Source organism: Rattus norvegicus, chromosome 3, assembly GCF_021556685.1.
Source record: "Rattus norvegicus strain SHRSP/BbbUtx chromosome 3, alternate assembly SHRSP_T2T, whole genome shotgun sequence".
Lineage (NCBI taxonomy): Eukaryota > Metazoa > Chordata > Mammalia > Rodentia > Muridae > Rattus > Rattus norvegicus.
The window spans coordinates 11,577,960-11,599,526 of record NC_141536.1 but is presented as its reverse complement, the minus strand read 5'-3'; the positions used below and the strand labels follow the sequence as shown (position 1 = coordinate 11,599,526).

General features: G+C 47.8%; 1 protein-coding gene across 2 annotated transcripts in view; it reads right to left on the bottom strand.

Annotated features, from left to right (window-relative positions):
• Positions 1–21,567, bottom strand: part of Med27 (mediator complex subunit 27) — a 173,476-nt gene that overhangs the window by 106,146 nt on the left and 45,763 nt on the right. For both annotated transcript variants that reach the window (XR_015682809.1, NM_001106565.1), the window contains exon 3: positions 5,892–6,022. Coding sequence is in view for 1 of the 2 variants with exons in the window: in NM_001106565.1 (NP_001100035.1) it covers positions 5,892–6,022 (131 nt within the window). In the remaining variant the exon portion in view is untranslated. The remainder of the gene's footprint in view (positions 1–5,891; positions 6,023–21,567) is intronic.

Here is a 21,567-nt window from a genome sequence, read left to right as displayed (position 1 = left end):
AATGCGAGCCTTCTGAGAACAAAGCTACCATGTGGAACCATGAGTGGGTGATCTTGGGAGCCAGGCACACATAGTGGTAGCAGGAAACTCAAGTCCCAAAGCAAAATCAGCGGCACAGAGAAGGCCCTGTGTTTAAGTACAGGTGAGTGTGGCGCCATTCTCTCCCTGCCCCGAGTTGATGGCACTTCTTTCCAGCAACTGCACTGCACACGTTTGCCACAGTGATGCTATTACGCAAACACATGTGGTGTGAAGATGGCTCCTAAGGTCTTACACAATACACGTTGAGGAAGGGTCACTTGGCGGCTCAAAGGACGTCAAAAATACACCATTTGGCCTCCAATGGGACGAGGCACTGACACACACAATGAGAGTGAATCTAAAAGCTCCATATTGAGCAAATGGGAGACAGATGCCACAGCCTGCACTCCACTATTGCCGTTCTAGAGACAAACTGGAGCAAACAGCAGAGACCACACAGGCTGCAGAGAAAAGAGGAGACAAGGCATGAGCTCTGAGAGCCTGGCTGCCAAGCAGAGCAGGGTGAGATGGGAATCAGCAGGGAAAGATGGTTTGGAGACAGGGTTCCTGCAGGAGATGGTTTTGAACCAGTATGCTTTGTTTACTAAGAGGAGCAAGAGAAGGAAAGGAAACCCTGACAAACATAAAAGGAAGACCAAAGGAGAACTAGCACAGGGCGAGCAACCAGCAGAGAATGGCTTGTTCCTCTCAAGGAAGGCCTTAAAGGAACGGTGCTCTGATTCCACAGGCAGGATCTTTTCAGACAAGAAAATGTGAAAAGATGCTGCTAGCCCTGCCTACATGGCATAGTGGTAGTATTTTCAAAAAGAACCTTTCAGAGAAACTAGTTTACCCTCACACCTAAATGAGGCTGAGGCATGCTGGGTTGGATCCTTCAGCCTGACCACACAAATCCAAACTAGCATCCCATGGTAATAGAGAAGCACAGCCAAGCCCGCTATAGCTACACCTGATGGATACTAAATACAGGTCTCTCAGAACAGGACTCACAGACCAATCAAATAAGACACAAGCCAACCTCAATCCAATGAGGGGGTCAAAGGTACAGCAATGTTTCCATAGCAACAGGGAGACAGCCTCTTTTGATGGAGCAGCACCCCTTCTGCCAGCAGCATCACTGAGCTGGAGCACTCAGGATGGCTGTGAACGCACTCCATTTTCCCCTCTTTACAAGCTTCTTCGGATGGGGGTGGAAGGGGTGAGAAGTTTCGGGAGTGAGGGGGGCAGTGAGTCTTCAGCACTCACTCATTCTGTGGAGCACAGGAGCAACCAAGTGTGCAGGCGACTACTGTTCAAGCACATTCTGCAACTGTCCCACATTCCTGTTCACGGCTACTGCACAGCTCAGCAGGGCCAGTACAGAGGGTGCAAGAGGGGGCAATCCCGGGAAGTCCTGGCTGCTCTCTTCACTGGTTAAGGCCCACCTAACCTTGGAAACTTAGAAGTCTGGTCAAGCTGGAAGGAGGGAAACCTGGTAAAACTTCATGGGTCTGAAGTGGATCTTCCTTAGCACCTGACATAGGACTCTCGCTCAGGAACATGTCTACAAACATCCTCTCCTCTCCTTTAAAAGCGCCAAGAAAAATCAAAGTCTGGTTCCACAGAAGTCCAACCTGGGGAGCCACTGAATTTAGCAGGCTTCAGAGTACAGGGGTCCCTAAAGCAGCCATACCACACACAGGTGGTCTTATCCCAGGCCAGATGCTGACTTCCCTAACACAGCATCGTGGGATCCCTTCTTCAGTTAACCTCCACACTCAGTTCACCCTAGCAGCTCCTCATACCATGAGGACAAGTGCAGTTAGGATGGAATTACATGCAAGTGACCAGGAGGTGTAGAAGAGAGCCCACAGGACCTCAGGGGAGGTAAGTGACCCTACCCCCTTCTTCTGTGAGGGAATGTCAAAGCCAACAAGCCTGGTCTTGAGAGTCTCTTACAGCAGGACAAGGAAGGTGTTGGCTACTCTGCTCGGAGGATAGCCCTTTACAATAGCACCTGAGCAGACAGGGGTCTTGTCTAGCACAGGACCTGGTACACACTCATATGATGCCCTGTGACTCATCTATCCCCATCTCTAATCTCCTTAAAGCAGAAGTGCACCTCAGCCCTCTCTGAAGCTCCTGCTTGGTGCAGACTGGGACACTTGTGGGTCTAAGTAAACGGACCTTACAGGGGTCTGTCTGCTCTTAGCCACCCTTCCCTGCAGTATCTTTCCACTGGGTGCTTTTAAATCCTGTCCACATTTTTCTTGCCACTTTCTCTTTCACAAAGGACAGTTTGTGCCCTCCTGTTGAATGCCATTAGCACTCAGCGACTTATCTCTGATGAACAGGATAGTGGACAACAGACACTCTGAGGCTAAGTCAGAAAAGGACAACCTCCTCTTGGCTCATCCTTTAGTCGACTGCATTTGGAGAAGTCAGTGCCATACCTGAGGACACTCAAGAAGCCTGTGGTGTGGGAAATACTACCTCCTATCATGAGCCAACAGTGGCTGGCTTGCTGCTGAACTCTTAGAATGTTCAAATGAGACACCAGCCAGAGAGCTCAGCTGGGGTCACTGCGTGACCTTGGTGACCTGAATTGAGCTGAGCCCTTGATGATTATGGCCTTAGCTAAGTCTCAGTAGAACACTCTAAGAGACAGAGTAAGACCTGTTCAGGCAAGCTACTCTCAGAACCCTGACCTAGGATGACAAGACAGAGGATGCCTCTTAAAACTAACATTATCATCAGGGGCAATTTATCTAAATTTGAGAGTGGTGGGTTGGGGGTAAGTGACAGTTAGCTAATATGACAACCTTGGATGCTTCATAGGGGCTCAGGAATTTTCTTAAAGGCGAAGTGAACCTATGGTGATCATGTGTTTTTAAAAAAAAAGTGTTGTGATTGGGACTCTTGTATAATATGGCATGACTATTACACTATTAACATGCATATGGCATGACTGTTACACTATTAACATGCATATGTCTGAGTACTTCAGAGACCACGCCATGCTGCCTTCGTAAGACACTAGCACAGAAAAGTGGGGAAGATCTCAATTCCATCGTTTTTGGAAAGTTTTGCTTATTAAAAAGATCTCCTCTGGGCTAGAGAGATGGCTCAGTCATTAAGAGCACTGACTGCTCTTCCAGAGGTCCTGAGTTCAGTTCCCAGCAACCACATGGTGGTTCACAACCATCTGTAATGGGATGTGATGTCCTCTTCTGGTGCGTGCGTGCGTGCGTGCGTGCGAGTATGAATGTGCATGTGTATGTGAGTGTGTGTGAGTGAGTGTGTGAGTGTGTATGAGCGTGTGTGTGTGTGTGTGTGAAAGGGTCTCCCTGGGACAGTGGGATGCATTTGCTTCCTTCTGTTTTTCTTTGCATCTATATTACACACCTATATATTACACACCTATATATTACACACCTATTACTTGTGGGTCGTTTTGTTGTTATTACTGCTGTTGCTTAACTTTTTACAACTGTTCATGGTTCCAGTGGGCCACCAGCCATGTTGTGTCCTATTTGTAGCCAACATCAAACACAGTGAAGGGCTGTGTGGATGTCTGCATATAGATCCTGCCTATGAGGCAGTTCTAAGAAGAGATTCCAGGAGGCTGAGAGCCCTAGAGCTCAAAGATGTGAAAGATGAGCCGCCCGTCGATCTCTGCAGGAAATGGCTCCATGGACAGGAAATCATTCCCTGGTTGTATTCTTGGGCTGCTGTAACAACTTCTCACTTTGAAACCAAGTATTTTGAGTGATCTATTATAAATGTACGATGACAGTTGTGAACACTCCTCTCTCTCTCCTTCCCTTTGGCATCAGAACAGTGTCTGTTGATTGCCTTAGTGCTTAAAATAGCTTCTAAGTGTCCTCATAATAGCATGTCACCTGTAAACAGGTTTCAAGCCAATGCAAATTAACAAATGGTGAACAGATGGACCAAGAACTGACTTTTGTCAGGAGAGAGTTAGCAACAAACACTTTTTGGCTTCGGTCTTATGGGACCATTAGAAAGTCTTTCACTTCTTGCCAAACATCTTGCCTCAGTAGACAATCCATGCAGGGAAAATGACAGATTACAAGGCCCGTCAGACTTTGGGGAGCTGCATGCTGAGATGTGCAGAGTCACCGAGTCAACAGGATGCAGCAACAGAGTAACACTCCTCGAGAAGCTTTCTGCCTCTCAGCTTCTTTTCAAAGAACACAGCCCATGTATATGCATGCAGCATGCGGAGAGTGCTACTTGCCTGTGCTCGTCCTGTCTGGCTGGTGCAGGCTGTGAGAGGGTCCACAGAACACCGAGACAGCTGTGGACAGGTGCCGGCTGCTGCAGTGCCGCAGGGACTTTCCTCAGCCCTCTCTTTCCTCAAGTCTCAAGGACCGCTAGTGGGTCCTTGTTTGACCGCTCTGTTTAAGCCGGCCCCTCCTCCCACACTCTACTCCTGTTTCTTCTTTTCCCAGCATTAATTATAACTGGACACTATAGTATTAGCAGCCATCTTGCTTGTAATTACAGCTGCAAGACATGGAACCGTGTCTGGCACATAGTAGGCACAATCAGTAATTGCTAACCAGACAAACCCAGTAAGGTCCCGAGTGAAGGTGAGCATCATGTCTTAGATCCTTCAAGTCTTCCGTGTAAAAATGCAGCTCTGAGCAGAGGACGGGGCAAAGGGGAGGGCAGGGAAGAGAATGACGGTGAGGACCGGCTGAAGCCCACACACAGCCTCTGAAGTGTGACCCTCTCAGTTCACAGCTTGCAGGCCAGTAGCTGAACCGACTGGTGCAACAACTATTAAATGGAGTTGAAAAAGACATTCATGCTTCCTATTCTTATGCTGATCTAGGGAAATAGCTCAATGGAAAACACATTCTTTGCAGACAAAAGACTTTGGGTTCAACCCCCAGTCCATACACTTACACACACACACACACACACACACACACACACACACACACACACACACAACTAGCACAAACAACAGCATACGGTTTTATTTATATGAAGTTCGAGGACTGGCAAAACTGTCTTTTTGTTCTTGGACTTTTTTTGGTTTTGCTTTGAGATAGAATCTTACTACATAGCCCAAGGTAGCCTTAACCAGAGATCCCCCTGCTTCAGCCTCCCACACGCTGGGATTCACAGGCACATGTCACCATACCATGCTAAAGTTAAGCATTTGAAGAAATGGGAACAATACTCAGCATAGGGTTAAAGGCAGCTTGGGTGGCAACCTAGGGCCTGCCGACTGACTCCCTTAGGGTCTGACAGGACTAACTCTGGAGCTGGTGTCTATGGGGGATGGGTACAGGAAAGGAAAAGCGCGCGGGGGAGGGGGGAGGGGTTGCTGTGCCTGTTACCCCTCCTAGGGATAACCACAAAAGCACATGGGGTACTGGGTAAAGGCAGCAGCCAGCCCAGCTCTAACTCGAGGCCAGCTTACACATGTCCTTTAGGCTTGTGCTTGCCAGAATGCACACAGGTCAGCTCTACTGCTGTTCTGCCAGCTTCAGAACTGGTCTGAGGGAACAATAAGATAGGAGGTACCTAAAACTCCCAGCTGGCAAGTCATATGCTAGACACATAAACTAGGAACTATGTCACAGCTGATCCAGAAAACCTTAGGTAAGTTACACCTTCTAGTCTTATATACTTTTTTTTTTTTTTCCGGAGCTGAGGCCCGAACCCAGGGCCACCACTGAGCTAAATCCCCAACCCCACTTTCTAGTCTTGATAGGGTTCTTTTAAAAAATTAAACACTGTTTGGAAGGAAACCAAAGCCTCCCCACCAACTCCAAAGGAGAACAAAGCAATGTTCACCCACAAGGAAAGCCCTCCACAAACCCTTCACTCACTGAGGCGGTAGAACCAGAGTGGTGGGCTGGGCCTTAGGTCTCCGCTTAGCAGACACACCCATCTGATTTGCAGAGCGCTTCAAGGACTGTTGATTCAGAAGGCCAGACGCTAGACCTGCATGGTACTGCAGCTGCAGAGACAAGAGAGAACACTGCATGAGCTCGGGACAGCAGGCGGTACATTATCAACCCCAAGCCATTCTGTCACCTTACACATTTTATGTTACTTCAAATACTGCTGCTAACATTCTGCTGCAAGGAATTTATTCCTAAGGTGATAATTAGATGAAGAGAAACAGAAGAAGTTGTTCCTCACGGTAACAGCACACCAATGAGAACTGGACACCACTGAAAGTGGTTGACATAGTAAAGGGCCTCACAGCACCACTGCACTGATTTAGAAACAGCAGCCGCACAGTGAACCAAGAGACACTCACAGAGGCGCTGCAGAGCACTGCACACGTCTGAACACTAGCAGAACTGGGGAGATGTGGCTGTGGAAATTTACCCAGGTGTTTCAAGGGGTGATCTGAAAGCCTGGGGTGTGTTGTGTTGCTAATAAGAGCTGGACAGTTTTCCCCAGGTAGAGTAAGTTCTGGGAACTCTTGCTTATAATGAAAGCTGAAGACTGATCCTGGGCTGTAGTAAGCTAGGACCTCAGCTTGGCTGGTCACAGGGGCTCAGACACACCTTTCTCTAGACCACTTTTCCCACTGGTGACGGTACAAGTGTCAGCATTATGCGCCAGCTCAGGGCTCAATCTGAGAGCGACCTGCACAAACAGACACAGGGTCAGGAGGGAATGGCAGAGACAGTAATTTCATTTCCACTCACACGGCACCGAACTGTGCAGCAGAGAGGAAGCTGCATACATGGTGTGGGCTTGGGGCCAGAACCCTTTGCTTTATTCCTGGACAAACTGCTGAGCTTGGAGGTTACTTAACACAGATCATTTTACTCCCTGTAGTATTTTGACTTCTGTGGAGGGAAGAAATGGCGCTTCCTAATTCTAACCCAGACAACGTTGCATAGAAACCCATTGTACTTTTAGTTTATGTAAAGTGGAATGCATAGATTTTAAATGTACCATTTGATGGGTTTAGACCAGTGGTTCCCAACCTGGGGGTCACAACCCCTTTGGGGGTAGAATGACCCTTTCACAGGGGTCACATAAGACCATCATAAAACACAGATATTTACATTGTGATTCATAATAGTAGCAAAATTATAGTTATTAAGTAGCAATAAAAACGATTTTATGGCTGGGGGTCACCACAACATGAGGAACTGTATTAAAGGGTCACAGCATTAGGAAGGTTGAGAATCGTTGGTTTGGACAAAAGCATAGATCTGTGTGACTAAACTCTAGACAAAAGTCTGCCAGCACTGCAGAAAGCTGTAGACAGACCCCCAACTTCTGCCATCCCAACATCTGGGCTGAAAACATAGTCCCCCAGTCTCACACACTGCCAAATGCAGCACAGCTCTGTGACATGTGACAGTAACCTTCTTCTGCTTTTGTAGTCTAGATCCTAAGAACTGCCATCAATCTCTCTACAATAAAATTAGCCTTGACAGGTATCCTAGTCCCAAACAGACATAAATAAAGCACTCAGATGTGCAGACGCTAAGCTGAAAACCTGGACCAAGACCATTTCTAACAACTGATATGCTTCCTCCCCTCCTCCCAAATGAAGCAGTCTTTAGAATATATATTTAGAATTAACTAAACATACAAATAGTAGCTCATTCTGAATCAATTTCTTCCCAATTGCTTTTCCAAGGCATGGGCTGTCTTTGCTGAGTCGGCTGCATTGCAGCTTTTGGTAATGAAATGGTGACCACCACACATAAAGGACTGGGCCTAGATGTAAAGGGCAATAAAGACCTGAAAAACAAATGACCTCACCTAAGGCCACTGGGCGCACACAGAAAAAACAAAGACGATTAAAATGATCTGTTTCTGAAAGTGGCTATAAAAGAGAAGCTAGCTACCCTGTGTCCCAGGGAGGCAGAAATGCTGTATTTGGAGCACCCATACTTTCCAACAGGCACTTGATTTACCTGTTGGGGAGCCTACGGCCACCCATACAGGACAAAGGCAGACTGCCTTCACACTGAAACAGGGGCTCTTCTCGGGGTGGAGAAGGGCAGGCCGTGGCTTTGACAACTCAGACCATTGAGTGTTGCTCAGATTTGGTTTCTCCCTCAGATTCCTTAAATGGGAAATCAATGGAAGCAAGGGACAGCACAAGTTTGAAAGACAATGTTTCAAGATGTCAGCTGCTTGGGCTTCGATCTTCCCTACTAGAATCTGCAGTGAGAGCAATAAGCAAGGGCCTTTCTGGAATGAAGGGAGAGACAGCTTGGCAGGTCCATCCTGGCCCAAGGAACCCTCTCTGCCTTTGGCTCTCCATCTTCTCTGTCCACGCAAGCTCAGCCGCCCCAGCCTGCTGACTCTTTGCAAGGCAGAGTCCTGCTAACTATGCAGAGTGGCAAAGGGGATCCTGTCCACCTGGCACCGTTTGGATCATTTGCTGGAACAGACAAAAAGCAAAACAGCAGAGCTGCGTGCCGACTGCTGTCTGTCTTTTGTAGGGTCCTGCGAAAGAAGCCTCCCCGCCCTGGAGGATGTCAGCGTGCAGCTCCACAAGCACATGTAGGTGGAACACTCCTTCTTCAGGAACAGAGCCTGCCCTTGCAAGCTGACTCATAATGATTAAGTGACATTTGTTAATCATATATAAGATCCTGGTTTCCAGGAACATGGCTCCAACTGTCAAGATCTATAAGGGACCATTAAATATTAACTGAACCACCTTTATAATGGGCGGAAAGGTCAAAGTTAATAAAACTGACAGGCAGCTCCTGTCCAACTGGATTTATACATTATTTAAGCTCCAAACACTTCATTCCATGGAACACTGTTTAGATCTAAAAAGACTCTTGGAAAATGTCCACTTAGCCAATGGTTCTGAAGCAGAGGGGGTTCAGAGCAAATCCACACACATTAGGAACATATTATGCCACAAAACTCTGCCATAAATTTTCAGTTATAAGTTCGGTAATGTTTTCTATAAAAATATATTTTAATAAACATACTCCCTTCCAAATGTCTGTGGTTCAGAAACCGCTCCGCCCCAGAAAGCCACTTATTAAAGTTCTAATGTGATGTTCCGTGCAGGATCACTAACAGAAGGAACATGAGAGAGGAGAGGAATGAAGCAGCCTGGCGGCACCTTTCATATCCTCCAACTGTGGGTGCCAGAGCTTATGCTACACGTGGGGTTTTCATGTACCATGGAGCTGCCAGCCCCCCACACAGCAGCTCACGGTTCTCTGGGTTGAGGGTGCCCCAGTTAGGACTCCACTATGTGTTAATTTCAGCCTTCCACCTTCTCCCAGGACCATTCTATCACTCTCAACCTAAAGCCGTCTAGTCCATGCTATCTGCTAGTCACTCTAGACCTGGGAAAACTTCAACAACTCACCAATCAGAACTAGGAAAACTTTGATGGCAACTAATTATAAATAGTGTTGAGACTCACTGCCCATGAGAGATGCTTCAATATTGTCAGGAGGGGTCCATGAGACTGAGAGCCTGCATCAGCATCCTCTCAAGAAACTGCTGCTGGGCTTTGTTTGCTACCAGGAGAGCATGTGGCTGCACACCTCACAGCCATCTCGAAAACACACCATGCTATCTAAAGGAGCTGGGGGGTGTCTGACTCCAGCACAGGGGTGGTAAAGCCTCCCACAACACTCATACGACAGGTGATCCGTGAGGAGACACGAGCATCCTCCCCCCCCCCCCAAACTACAACCCCAAAGTCCAATCTGGAGAGTCAGTGAGTTTATTGGGATTACAGAGCATAGTTGAGGGGTGACTTACAGGCACCTGTGTGACCCCAAAGCTGCTGCGCCTTTGAAAACCCTCACCCTGGCAGTGATGGCAGGTGGAATCTCCCTTTCAGTTAACCTTCCATGCTGTATCTGCTCCCTAGATCACAAGGCCATGTGCAATCAGGCCAGAATTCCATACAGTGATCTGAGATTGTAAGAGGGAGCGACCAGACCCCCAGTGAGGGCCCAGTGGCTTTCTCCACCCTCCTTCTATGAGGCAGTGTCAACAGGCAGTCAGAGCAGTGCTAGTGACATCAAAGACCGTTACGATTAGAGGCAGCACTCTTTAAGGCTTACTCAAACCTCTTCCTCTAGGTAGTCTAGGTTTCACAGAACTTTCTTCAAAGAACCTAGCCCACCAGGGTCAAAGTTCAGCTGGCTTGAGTATGCTCTGAATTACAAATAGTAGCACAAACCGAAAGAGAACAATCAAAGACAATGATGGAGGCAGGAGTCAACGCCAGGCTCCTGGTCAAGACGTGAGTGTTTAAACATCTCAGTGAACCATTAGGTGAGTTCTCGGCTTGCTATGTCTCCCCTGCTGTCCTTATGGCTTCTACCTGCTTCAAACGAAGGAAAATGTTTTGCAATGGATCAAGAATGAGAAGGAAACTCCTTGGCCTCCTCAAGTTCAATGCACTGATTAAGCCAGGGCCCCTGGGGTCCAAGGCCACAGCATCTCTCTGTATGCAACATCTTTCTATCCTCGCCATATGGCCTGGAGCCCACATTAAGAGAATATGACTTTCACAAAAATCTGAAAACTTAAAGCCAGATCAATCAAGCTTTGATTTTATTTCCTTTTCAAGGAGTCACCCAATCCTTAAGGGAGGCCTGAATCTGAAGGGGGGATGCATTTACAAGAGGCCCTGAGGGATAAGAGGAAGAGACAGAAGGGCAGGGAGCCCCTCAGTCCCCTCTGCCTGTCATCCTAGCCCCTCTCCAGGCACATAACTGTTATCCTGGGATTTGGATAAGGAAAGGCACCCAGGAAACGTCTTTCGGGGACTACCATGTATGCTGCTGGTTACCCCATATTGCTAATGTCCAGGACCACTCACTATACACAGGGGCTGCTGGTGCATCTGTCAGTACTCAAGCAGATGGGCCACTTAGTGAGACGACTATGTCCTGGCCTGGCCTGGCATTGTTACCAATCTGGAGAACAGATACTGTTTTTACAGAAGACACTGGGACTTTTGATCAGAAAGCAAAGGAGTCCATGCACCAACGGATGGATGGATGGATGGATGGATGGATGGATAGATAGATAGATAGATAGATAGATAGATAGATAGATAGATAGATAGAACACAGTAGCATTCAGAGCCGCGATCTAAGCACATACGCTATAGGTCCACTGCATGCCTGAGTCACCTACCACCATGCGCAGCTGGGACATAAGACTGTAACATGGGTAGACTGAGCTAATTGAGATTTTCATACAGTCCTATTTCCCCAAACCATTAAATTCCAACTGGAACTAAAAACCAGGAATACTTCATCACAGCTTTGAGCTGCAAAGACCTTTGGCCCTCATTACTGCAGTAGCTTAGCTTCCTGCTAATGAGACAGCACTGCATCACTGTGAAGCTCAGCTCCTTCTGAGCCCAACTCTGGGCAGAGACCAGGGAAGCCTGCCTGGCATTGTCTGCTCCAAGGAAAACAACTACAGAAAAATACCATAAATCTAATTGTTCTGCTTGGGTTTCAATCTAAATATCAGATGACGGCATTAGCATCAGTAGCCTTTTATCTCGTAGAACTCCTTTCAAACAGCCCATTATTTTTTTTAAACCATTGAGTTGAGCTTTTATAGGTAAATAATCTTTTTACTTGGTCAAAACAGCATCAATAAACCATAAGAAGGAAGCCTCCAATTTACTTGTCTATTTGTTCTCCACCGGGCAGCTGGGACTCAGGCCCTTCAATTACTCTGAAAGCAAGCCCTGAAGCAGGGCTGTGCTTCCTGCTCAACTGTGGCATTGTGTTATGTGCTAACTGCCATTCGGATTTCCTTTTCCTTCGGATGTACTAATGCATGGACCTGCTCTACTGGTGCTTCCTGGAGTTCACGCCTTTATTAATAGGCCGTTCCCCCACCTGCTCCTGTTTACACCACAGCTGTATGCACACAATCACACTTCAAAATGCCAATCAACGAGGGAGAAATCACTCACATAGCTGAACATTCAGGAACAAAACACACTGGATACGGCTAAAATTGAAGGTAGAGCCATCAGGGGCATGTCACCTAGGAAGGAAGGACAGAAGGACAGAAGGACAGAAGGATGGAAGGAACAAAAAGAAAATGAGCAAGCCTCTAAGTAAAAATGGACAAGGGGAGGTGAGACGAGATGTTCTGTTGTCCCCCAGGGGCCACTGAGTGTCACACCAGGCTTTCTTTCACCCAGGTGCCACACAAGGGTCACAAAGAGCTGCATGGCTAATAGGCTGATGGTTCTGTCAGTCTACTGAAGGCCCCACTTCAGTACTTGGAAGTAATGACATTAGATGAGGTCACCCTGTGAAGGGACTATTGCTTGGATGAGAATTCATCAAGAGGGTGGTCAGCGGCATACATGGGAGACCATCCTCACTGGGCACCCAATCTGCAGGGACCTTGATCTTGGACTTTGCAACCTCACTGTAAGAAGCATTATTGTCCAGGCCATTCATTGTGTTATGGGTTATGAGAACAGCCTGAACTACAATGACACACCACCACTTAAGATGCAGCCTTAAAGTACAAATAGGACCAAAACCACAGTTACAGTGCAGTACCAAGATTACACACGTGCCTGAGGGCAATGACAGAGCTGAGATGGAACCCTCCTGAGAGCAGCATGGTTGGTCTGTGACCCATCATCCCCTCAGGGGCAACATGGTGGGCCTGTGTGCCCATCATCGTCTCAGAGGCAGAAGTCCCTCATGCTTTCAGAGCAGCAATGTTTACACTACCTGTTTACCCTGACACTACTGACAGTAAGGCACAATGTACACCTAACCTACTACAAAGACTTCTCTGGCTGACAAGACGGTTTGGAAAGTAACAGCACCTGCCACCTGAGTTCAATCTCTGAAACCCGCATGGTGGAAGGAGAAGCCGCCCTACAACCTGTGCTCTGATCTCCACATGCATGCACCGTGCACACGCACGTGCACACAGGCACTCGCGCACACACACGCAGCCTTTACTACTTTATAGGTTCTTCTTTTTCCCACCCTTTATCGCCTCAGTTTCACCCCCTAACACTGGATAGAAGAGCAACAAGATAGAGGGGAAAGAGGAATTAGGGAAATCTCTGAATCTAATTTCTTTCCTTTTGTTTCTTCTTTGACCACTGCTATCAACAAACCGCAAACACCTCCCTAAATGATCAACAACCCCCAACCTCACCTCTCAGGGCCCTCAAATTTACGGACCCTCTGAAAACTTCCCAGAATTCCAAATGTCACACAGTCGCAGACTATCTGCAGCTGGCAAAACCATGCTTCTGCTAGAGCACAAGGCAAATCATAGTCAGCTCTTGTAGTCAGTTCAAAGCAACCCCATATCCCCACACATAGGATTAAAACAAATACATATTCTTATATGTCTGTGTTTAAAAAAAAAATTACCCAAATTCCAGAGTTCTCAAAAATGTCACTACACATGCTCACATGCAAATAAAAAAAAATAGTAAAGATTCTTCTATGAAAACACAATCTGAGTCTGGCTTTCTACTGCAGAGATCCATGTCTGCACATTTAAGGCCACTTGTGATACAACTGTTTCACTGCTCTCAGTCTCCAGTCAAAGCTAGTGGTAGAGGGGCAGGGGTATCCTTGTGAACCCCAGGCCTGGGTTAGCCTTGACAGGTTCCCCAATGTGAGCTGACAGAAAACTGTAACACTCATGGCAGAGGCATGGGGAAGAGAGAAAGGAGGCGATGCAACAGAAGAGAAATGAATAAAAGGGGAACCCAGACACTAAAGCCTCAGCACTGGTTCTCTGACAAGTTCTGTAAACTAGGAGACGGGATCTCTAAAAGATTACCAAGCTAATGAAAATAAGAATGTGATTAAGTCATTATAAATGTCTTCTTTTACAGGTAGTCATAGAAGGGATGGCTCCTTCAGAGTGAAAAATGAGTGCTATACAGCCGCTGCCGCTGCTGCCGCCACTACTGTTAGATTTCTAAGGGAATATTAAACTCCTCTTCCTCCCAGGTCATGAACTGCCTGCTTCTAAGCTAAGTGCCAATTCAATGCCATGGCATGCAGCCCCTCTGCTTTCCCTTTGCCCACTGACCAGTAGTCTGCTGAGGGGCAAAATGGCTGCCAGCCTGGGACGGACCTGCTTGTTCCCAGCGCCTGTTAACAGAGGAAGAAGAGGGGGCAGTGGAGAGAAACACACATGGGCTGAGGTGCAGCTCAATGGTACAGCATGTGCTTACCATGCATGATGCCCCAGATTCAACCACAGCATTAGGGACTAGAGGATGAAGACGGCAAAAAGAGGGAGTCACATAACCATTGACTTGCCAAGTCCAGAAGAACAGAGAGGGCAGGAGTGGAGAAGAGCTGATGGCCCCTTAGTCTGGAGGCCAGCAAGACCTCCAAAAACAGGAAACTGGAGAAGGCAGTTAGAAAGCACCATTTTATTGATCCTCTGAGGAGCTGTATCATCTCTTCAAGGTAAGGAGTCGTGAGGCTAGTGCCTGAGGGCAAGAGGAGCCGGTGGTCCAAGGCAGCGGACACCCTCCTCCATACTGTCACGGAACAGCAAAGTAGAGCTTGGCAGTGTGGCCTCATGGGCAGCAGACAGAGCCCTACAGTCAGATGGCTAGCTGCACACAAAGGATCCTGAGTCTCCTCCTCTCTTCAGAGCCTGCATTTATTTTATCCGGCCACTGTGAACAGCAGTGTTCACTTAAAGGGACCAAGAGTGGTCTTTATGTCAACTGAACCACTCCCTAAGGTGGATGTCAGAGGGGTTCTTATTTCACATTTCTGTGGAGAATGGCAGTGATGACAAAGAAGGCCAAGGACACCAATGGATGAAGCCTGTGATGTGGACAGTGTCAAGCCTAGCACTCTGCAAACGGAGAGACCAGAGCTGCTCTCCAAGTCTGCAGAGAGCTCCTTTCTTAGCCTCAAGCACAGAGCCTATCACTCTGCATAAAGAGACCAAAGCTGTCCAAGGTTTGCAGAAGGCTCTCCACTCAGAAATGCCTCATCCTGCTAGCTAGCCGATCACTTTTTAATCAAGCGCTGTCGCCCTGCCCACATCGGATAACAAACTGGGAGGATGGAAAAAAGGGGAAGATGCAGCTGCTAGCTACACTGAGAAAAAATCCAACTTAGAATTCTCCTCACACAGTGAAGGAAGACAGTCTGGCGGGCAGAGACGCCTCCTGGCCCATCTTGAGTAAGTCTCTCACTAACAAGAAGAATGACTCTGTGGGGCCTCAGAAGCCCTGGAGCACAGTAAATGGAAGGCAGCAGAGCATCGTTGGGAAGCGCCTTCTAATAGACTGTCGAGACTGTTCCGTTTCATCTGCACTCAACCTAAATGGCTGGCTTGTTAGTTCAACCTTGATGTGTTAAGCCATGGAGAAAGGAGCACAGAGATCTCAGGGAGACAAGACCAGAGTCTCCTTCCACCCCCCCTCCCCCCCACAGGCCTTCTCTTTCTTTGTGGGACTGATGAAGGGTTTTCACTAGCTGGTTTTCAATTTGGTTTGGTTGGTGGTGCCAGGAATTGAACTCAGGGCCCTGTGCATGCTAGGCAAGCAGGTGGACCGGGAACATTGCTGCCTCCACAGCAAGAAAGAGAAGAGGCAGGCAGTGCTGGCAATCAACCTAGGTGCCGGAACTTCCCCACACAAATACAGGGCTGCAATTTTTTTCACACTTGGAAGCAAAAAAAAAAAAAAAAAAAAAAAAAAGAGGCACCCGGTAGAGGTGTTTTTGGTTTAAAATCCAGAGTGAATGTTCTATTGACCAATGAACGCAACTGAGGCAGAGAAAAGTTTAATTCTGAGACTGCGGGTGTGCAGTCATCTGTTCACATACTTGGCAAAGGCTCTCTAAGCCTGTGTCCTGTGAGTGCGGGTTCATCAGTTCACACCCACCCCCGAAGCCTCTTCTCTTGTTAGGGTAGTGCTGCCTCTCAACACTGCTCAGCTGCTCCAGAAGAAACCTGGTCTTGAGTCCTCAGAGTTGGGGAGTGATGAACACACAGAGAGAGCTGAGCAAAGAGGCTGGCAGCGAGTATATACCGAGATATGTAATTTGCGGTTGCTACTGACAGGCTGAGGTTGATGGGCCACTACCACAGGTACCCAGAACAAGCCAATGACTGGAAAGCTCGCTTTGGAGAAAAGATTTAGAGGACACAGATGAGTTTTGGCCTTGAGAAAGCCAAGTACAACTAGGCTAGAAAGCAGAACAGCTAGGCTGGGGCTGAGGCTGGCCCCTGATATACTTTCTCTCCCACCTGCCTTTTCTTCACCTTCCCTCCTTCTTTTCCCTCTCTTCCCATTCTCTTATTCCTCCCTCCCATCCATCTTCCTTCTTCTCTCCCTCCCTACTACAGACTACACACGGGACTTGATGCATGCCAGGCAGACACAATCCACTTGGCCACACCCCTAGCCCAAGAAAGGCAGCTTGGAAGAATGAGCACTTCCTCTGAATAGGTGGTGTAGCCCGTACAAACCGTTCATCCCATCTGCTGGGATGAAACTACAAGCAACTGAACCACACAGAAGCAGCAGCTAGGTGGGGGGGGGGGGGGGTTCGGGGGGAGGGGGACGGGACTCGGTATCCATGAGGGAAGACCAAGAACATGACTATACCCAACTGTGCCCATCCAGGGGAAGAATGCCCTATGGACAGGGCTGGGAAGATAAGAACAGGCTGCTGGGCTGCACTACTACTGTCCTCTCACCTTGGATACCACAAAAGCCACCCTTCACATGGGTGTCTTCAAATCACTCCAGATACCCCACTATGCCTCTCAGATGACAGCATGTGGAATTCATGCATGTCCCACTGGTTCTGCACAGGGGCCCGTGTAGATGTTCAATGGCAATACGCTTAGAATGTGCTGGTGTGCCAGATGCAGAACAGAGCTTCACGTGGCTAGAGACCAAAAGTAGTGTCTCTGCTCTCAGGTAAAGGTTTCCATCTAGTGAAACCCCTAGAGCAGAGACTTCCCTTGTCTAGAACAGTGGCTAGCCTGTGGTCAAAACGCTAACATTACTAATACACAAGTTTATTTGTTAGACTTCACTGCCTTGATAAGACTCCTGAGAAAGCAGGTACAGGGAGGAAAGAGCAACTTCAGTCCATGGTGAGCCAGCTCCTCACTGTAGGCCTGAGGGCAGGCAGAACGCTGTGGGAGTAGGTGCAAGTGGAGGAGACCTGTCACTTCAAGGCAACAAAGTACGAGAAAGAGTACAAAGAAAGAGGCAAGGACAAGATACATCCTTTCCAGGGATGTCCCCAATAACCTACCTCCTCTAACTAGGCCATGCCCACTGCCTCCCTTTCCCCCACCCCCAGCAATGCCATCATACTATGAACCTACCACAAGGATTAGTTCAATCGCCTGGCAACCAAGTCCCAATACATGAACATTTGGGGTTATTTAATATCCGGAGAATAGCGGGGCTCACTGTGAGCTAGGGACTCAAATAATCCATGTGATGACCGTGTAAAGTAGGCACTGGTATTAACGCTAAGCTGATGAGGAGGAAACTGAGGCACAGACAATGGTATGCTGAGGGCTGGAATCTGGCCAGCCTGCAGAGCACCTCTTCTAGAACCAGTACCCTGAGAACTCAGTACTGAGAACTCAGTACGGCCTGGCTATGGACTTTATAAGGAAATGAGTGAGCAAGAGCCTGACCAGTGGGGAAAGGCAGAGGAGAGGAAGAAACTTCAGACTGTGCTGAGAGTCAGCTGGGGGTGACGGAGGTCCTAGAGAAGGTTGGGTATGGGGTGGGCGCTGGCTCTAATGTCCCTGTTACTTGGTTAGGTCAGTTACAAGGAGCCGTCACTCTCAGGATGCCCAGTTAGTAAGGGTTTATCGTGAGGGAAGAAGCAGGAGAGGTGTCTGTCTACAGCCAGACCTCTTGGAAGATGGAACCATGGCGTACAACAGCCTAGCAAACTGTCCCTGCTGGCTCTGGAGTCCCAACCCACTGACTACTTTTCCAGCTCTAGAGGAGCCAACAGCATTGGACTTGCACTTGCTCTCCCAGAAGCCCCTGCTGCTGCTGCTGCTGCTGCTGCTGCTGCTGCTGCTGCTGCTGCTGCTGCTGCTGCTGCTGCTGCTGCGGGAGTGTTCTAGCTGTATACACACCTTTCACCCACTCACTGCCTTCTGCTGTCTCACACCCAGAACAGAGGATGGGACAAGAAGCTGCCAGCACAGAGCCAGGATTCCTTCTCAAAATATGAAAATGCATAAAAGTCCTCAAAGTCAAAAGCTTTCTCATCAATGTAGGCGCAGAACTCGTGTGGCAGAAAAACCTGCCATGAACTGATGTGAATCTATTTGAATCTTAATTTATCTCACTTACTGTGAAGAGGCAGACATTTCTACAGCACAATATCTGATTACAAGGTATTATCCTGGATCCCGCTGGAGAAATTAGTGTTATATGTGGTATATCGACAGACTACCTTTCTTGAACATCAAATTCTAAAATCAAAACCCATTCAGACTCTCCAGCTTTGGATATGGAGCTCTCTGAACTTGTGCCATGTAGTGGGGCATGAGTGGACCGCACACAGTACCCTGACAGCCTGCTTCACATGGATCTCAGGCACACTAAAACCTGAGACTCGTCACGGAACCATCTTAGGAAATATGAGTGGACCTGCTGATTGGTTCAATATCTCCCTGGAAGCCATCAGAAATACACAACGGGGCTGGGGAGATGGCTCAGTCAGTTAATGGGTCCGATGTCAAGCTGATGACTAGACCGTGACCCTTGGAACTCACATGGTGGGTGGAGAGAGAGAGAGTTGACTCCCATAAGTTGTCTTCCGACCTCCATACATGTAGCAGGGTGTGTGAGCGCATGCACACACCCAGATGGATAAGTACAGAAGAACTTACCATGCAACAGAGTTTCTCTTGGACAAATCTCAGTGAGCTCACTTGAGCTGTGCCCAACTCACCACAAGAATCTAGGGGTACAGATGTAACATGCTTCCAGCATGAAGAGGCACCTAGTCTTTCAGTCACCATCTGCTGTCTCCATGATGCCTTTGGGGATGAGTGGAGACAGCTTTGGGGATTCGGACTCCCTATCCAGTGCTCAGCTACTCGTGACTAAGCAAATACAGACAGGCATTGCAGGAGTCTTCAAATAGTTAAATTTTCAATCTTTATAAAAAAGAAAATCTATCAGACATGATTGATAAGTGTACTTTTTAAAACTAAAGGTAAAAAAAAAAAGTAAAGATTGGCAACATTTTTCCCCACATAATTTGCTTTCTTTGCCTTTTTCCACAGCACTGCACATAAATCAAAGAAATGTTAAGGAGGCCTATATATCACCAACTGGCATTTCAAAACTATTTACAAAGTCTTTAACAGACACAGGACAAAGTCCGGAAAACCAGGACCTGGGAGGCTGAAATTCAGGGAGAAAATTAACTCAAACACTGACAGAACTAATTAAGTTTACAAATAATTCTCCAACGAGCAAATTATGATATTTAATAAGTCCTGCCTTGGTGAAGCAGGGTTACAAAACATAGAGGGGGTAGGGAGACAGACAAGCCGACGAGAGTTTTCCAAACAAGAATAATGTATACTTGAGCAAGCTGCCTTTCTATGATTAAGCACAGAAATCTGGGAACAAGGCAGGGGAATGATGTCTTAATAAGGTCTGAGATAGCCTTATGAGCTGCGTTTTGCATTCCCTTGCAACAGGGGTGGAGATACAGCAGGAGCAAGGTGCAAGCTGGGACTCCAGGTTCCCAGGTCAGGGCCCATGCACCAGCTGAGGTGGGGAGAGGCAAGAGCAGAGAAAGGTGGGCTGCAGTGGCCATATCCCACCCAGACAGTACATCATTTCCCAAGGGAGGTGACAGATCAAATTGGTAGTTTGTGTTCTGGTTTCCAAAGACAGGGAGAAGTATGCAAAGGAATTTATCTTCCTTCTTATTGGAAACAGCACAAATGACTTGCAGGGGGTAGTGTCAAGTGGACAACACTGGAGAAACACCCAACTACACAGGTGTGAGAGTCATACTGTCCCTAGCCCCACACTGGAAAGTGGCTCTAATATCAGTGAAGTCTATTTTCTTTGTCAAGCTCAGCTTCCATTGTGCTGCCATTGCAAACCATGTGCCTCTGTCCTCAACTACTACAGTCCAGAAGATTGAACTGCCAGCAGCCCAGGCAGCAGAATGGGCTGTATGAGATAAGGCTAGCCCCTGAGGAAAGGCAGCATCCTCCTCTGCATCTCCAGCTCCATCGTCTCTCCCTTTAAGCACGGTCCATAAAGCACAAAGTCAGGACGATAAGCCTGTGTACAACACAAGGTACAATACAATACCTTAATGGAAGCCAGGGCTCTTGACTGAACATGGCAGATAAACAACATGTTCAACTGCACTCCTTCCCTAAGTCACTGTAACGGTGGGGATGAATGAACACAAAGGGTCCATTCAGAAGGAAAAAACACAGGAGTTCCTCAGCCTTCTGTCTCTGTAACAAAATCTCTGGACAAAATCAACCTAAGGGTGTATCTGGGGTCCTGTTTCATGGCCCATCACTAGCTGGCTCCATTGCTGATGGTCTGAGGTGAAGACACAAAGGCATAGAAGTGGGAGTGAACAGCAGAGGAGACAGCCAAGGCAGCTGTGAGCAAAGAGCTAGAAGAACCAGAGACTCTCTGATACCTATGTTTGTACTCAGACTAGCACAGCCTTCATCACAGAGGCTGACGCAGTGCACGACGTCAATGCAGAGACCCACAACTCGTCAGGGTGCTTAGGGTAAGTGACAGCTGAGTGCTCAGCCCTAAACAGGACATCTCTATCTTTCTCTTTGGTGGCCTGGGGAACATTGCAGAAGAGGGGGTAAAAAGAGCACACTTACTGCTGCACATACACACACACACACACACACACACACACACACACACACACACACACACGGAACTGGCTGGGAAGAAGGGGGTCAGCAGAAGTCGGAGGGTGTAAGGGAGGACAGTCAGGGTGAATATGATCACAATGTATTGTATACATATATGACATTTTCAAAAATAAAGAGAAGATGTAGAAAGGGCCAGAGACAAGACAAGCCTCCAGGGGCATACCAGCAAAGACCCACTCCCATCAACCGGGTCCCACATCCTGTTCTTATCATCTTTCAATAGCCTGTCAAACCACAAATGTATCAGTAGATTAATTTCTCAGTGAGGTCAAACCCTTCATGTCCTGTTCATAAAAGACCCACCCCTATACATGGCTGCACTGGGGACCAAGTCTTCAACACATGAGCCCCCAGGGGACAGTCCAGCAGACAAAATGCATGGCCAACACCTGGCAGAGAGAAGCTCATTGAGACTCTGCACAGTGTGGAGAGGTGGTGGAAGGTGGAAGAGGTAAAAGCCAGCCAGTGGCATGGCACACAGAATCCCTGCACACTGAGATGAGGAAGGTGTCGGGGGCACTGGGGGTGTAGGCATGGAATCGAGCAGGATGCTTAAATCTCCACTGAGTCCCCAGATCCATCAGACACTAATGTGGAGAGGCT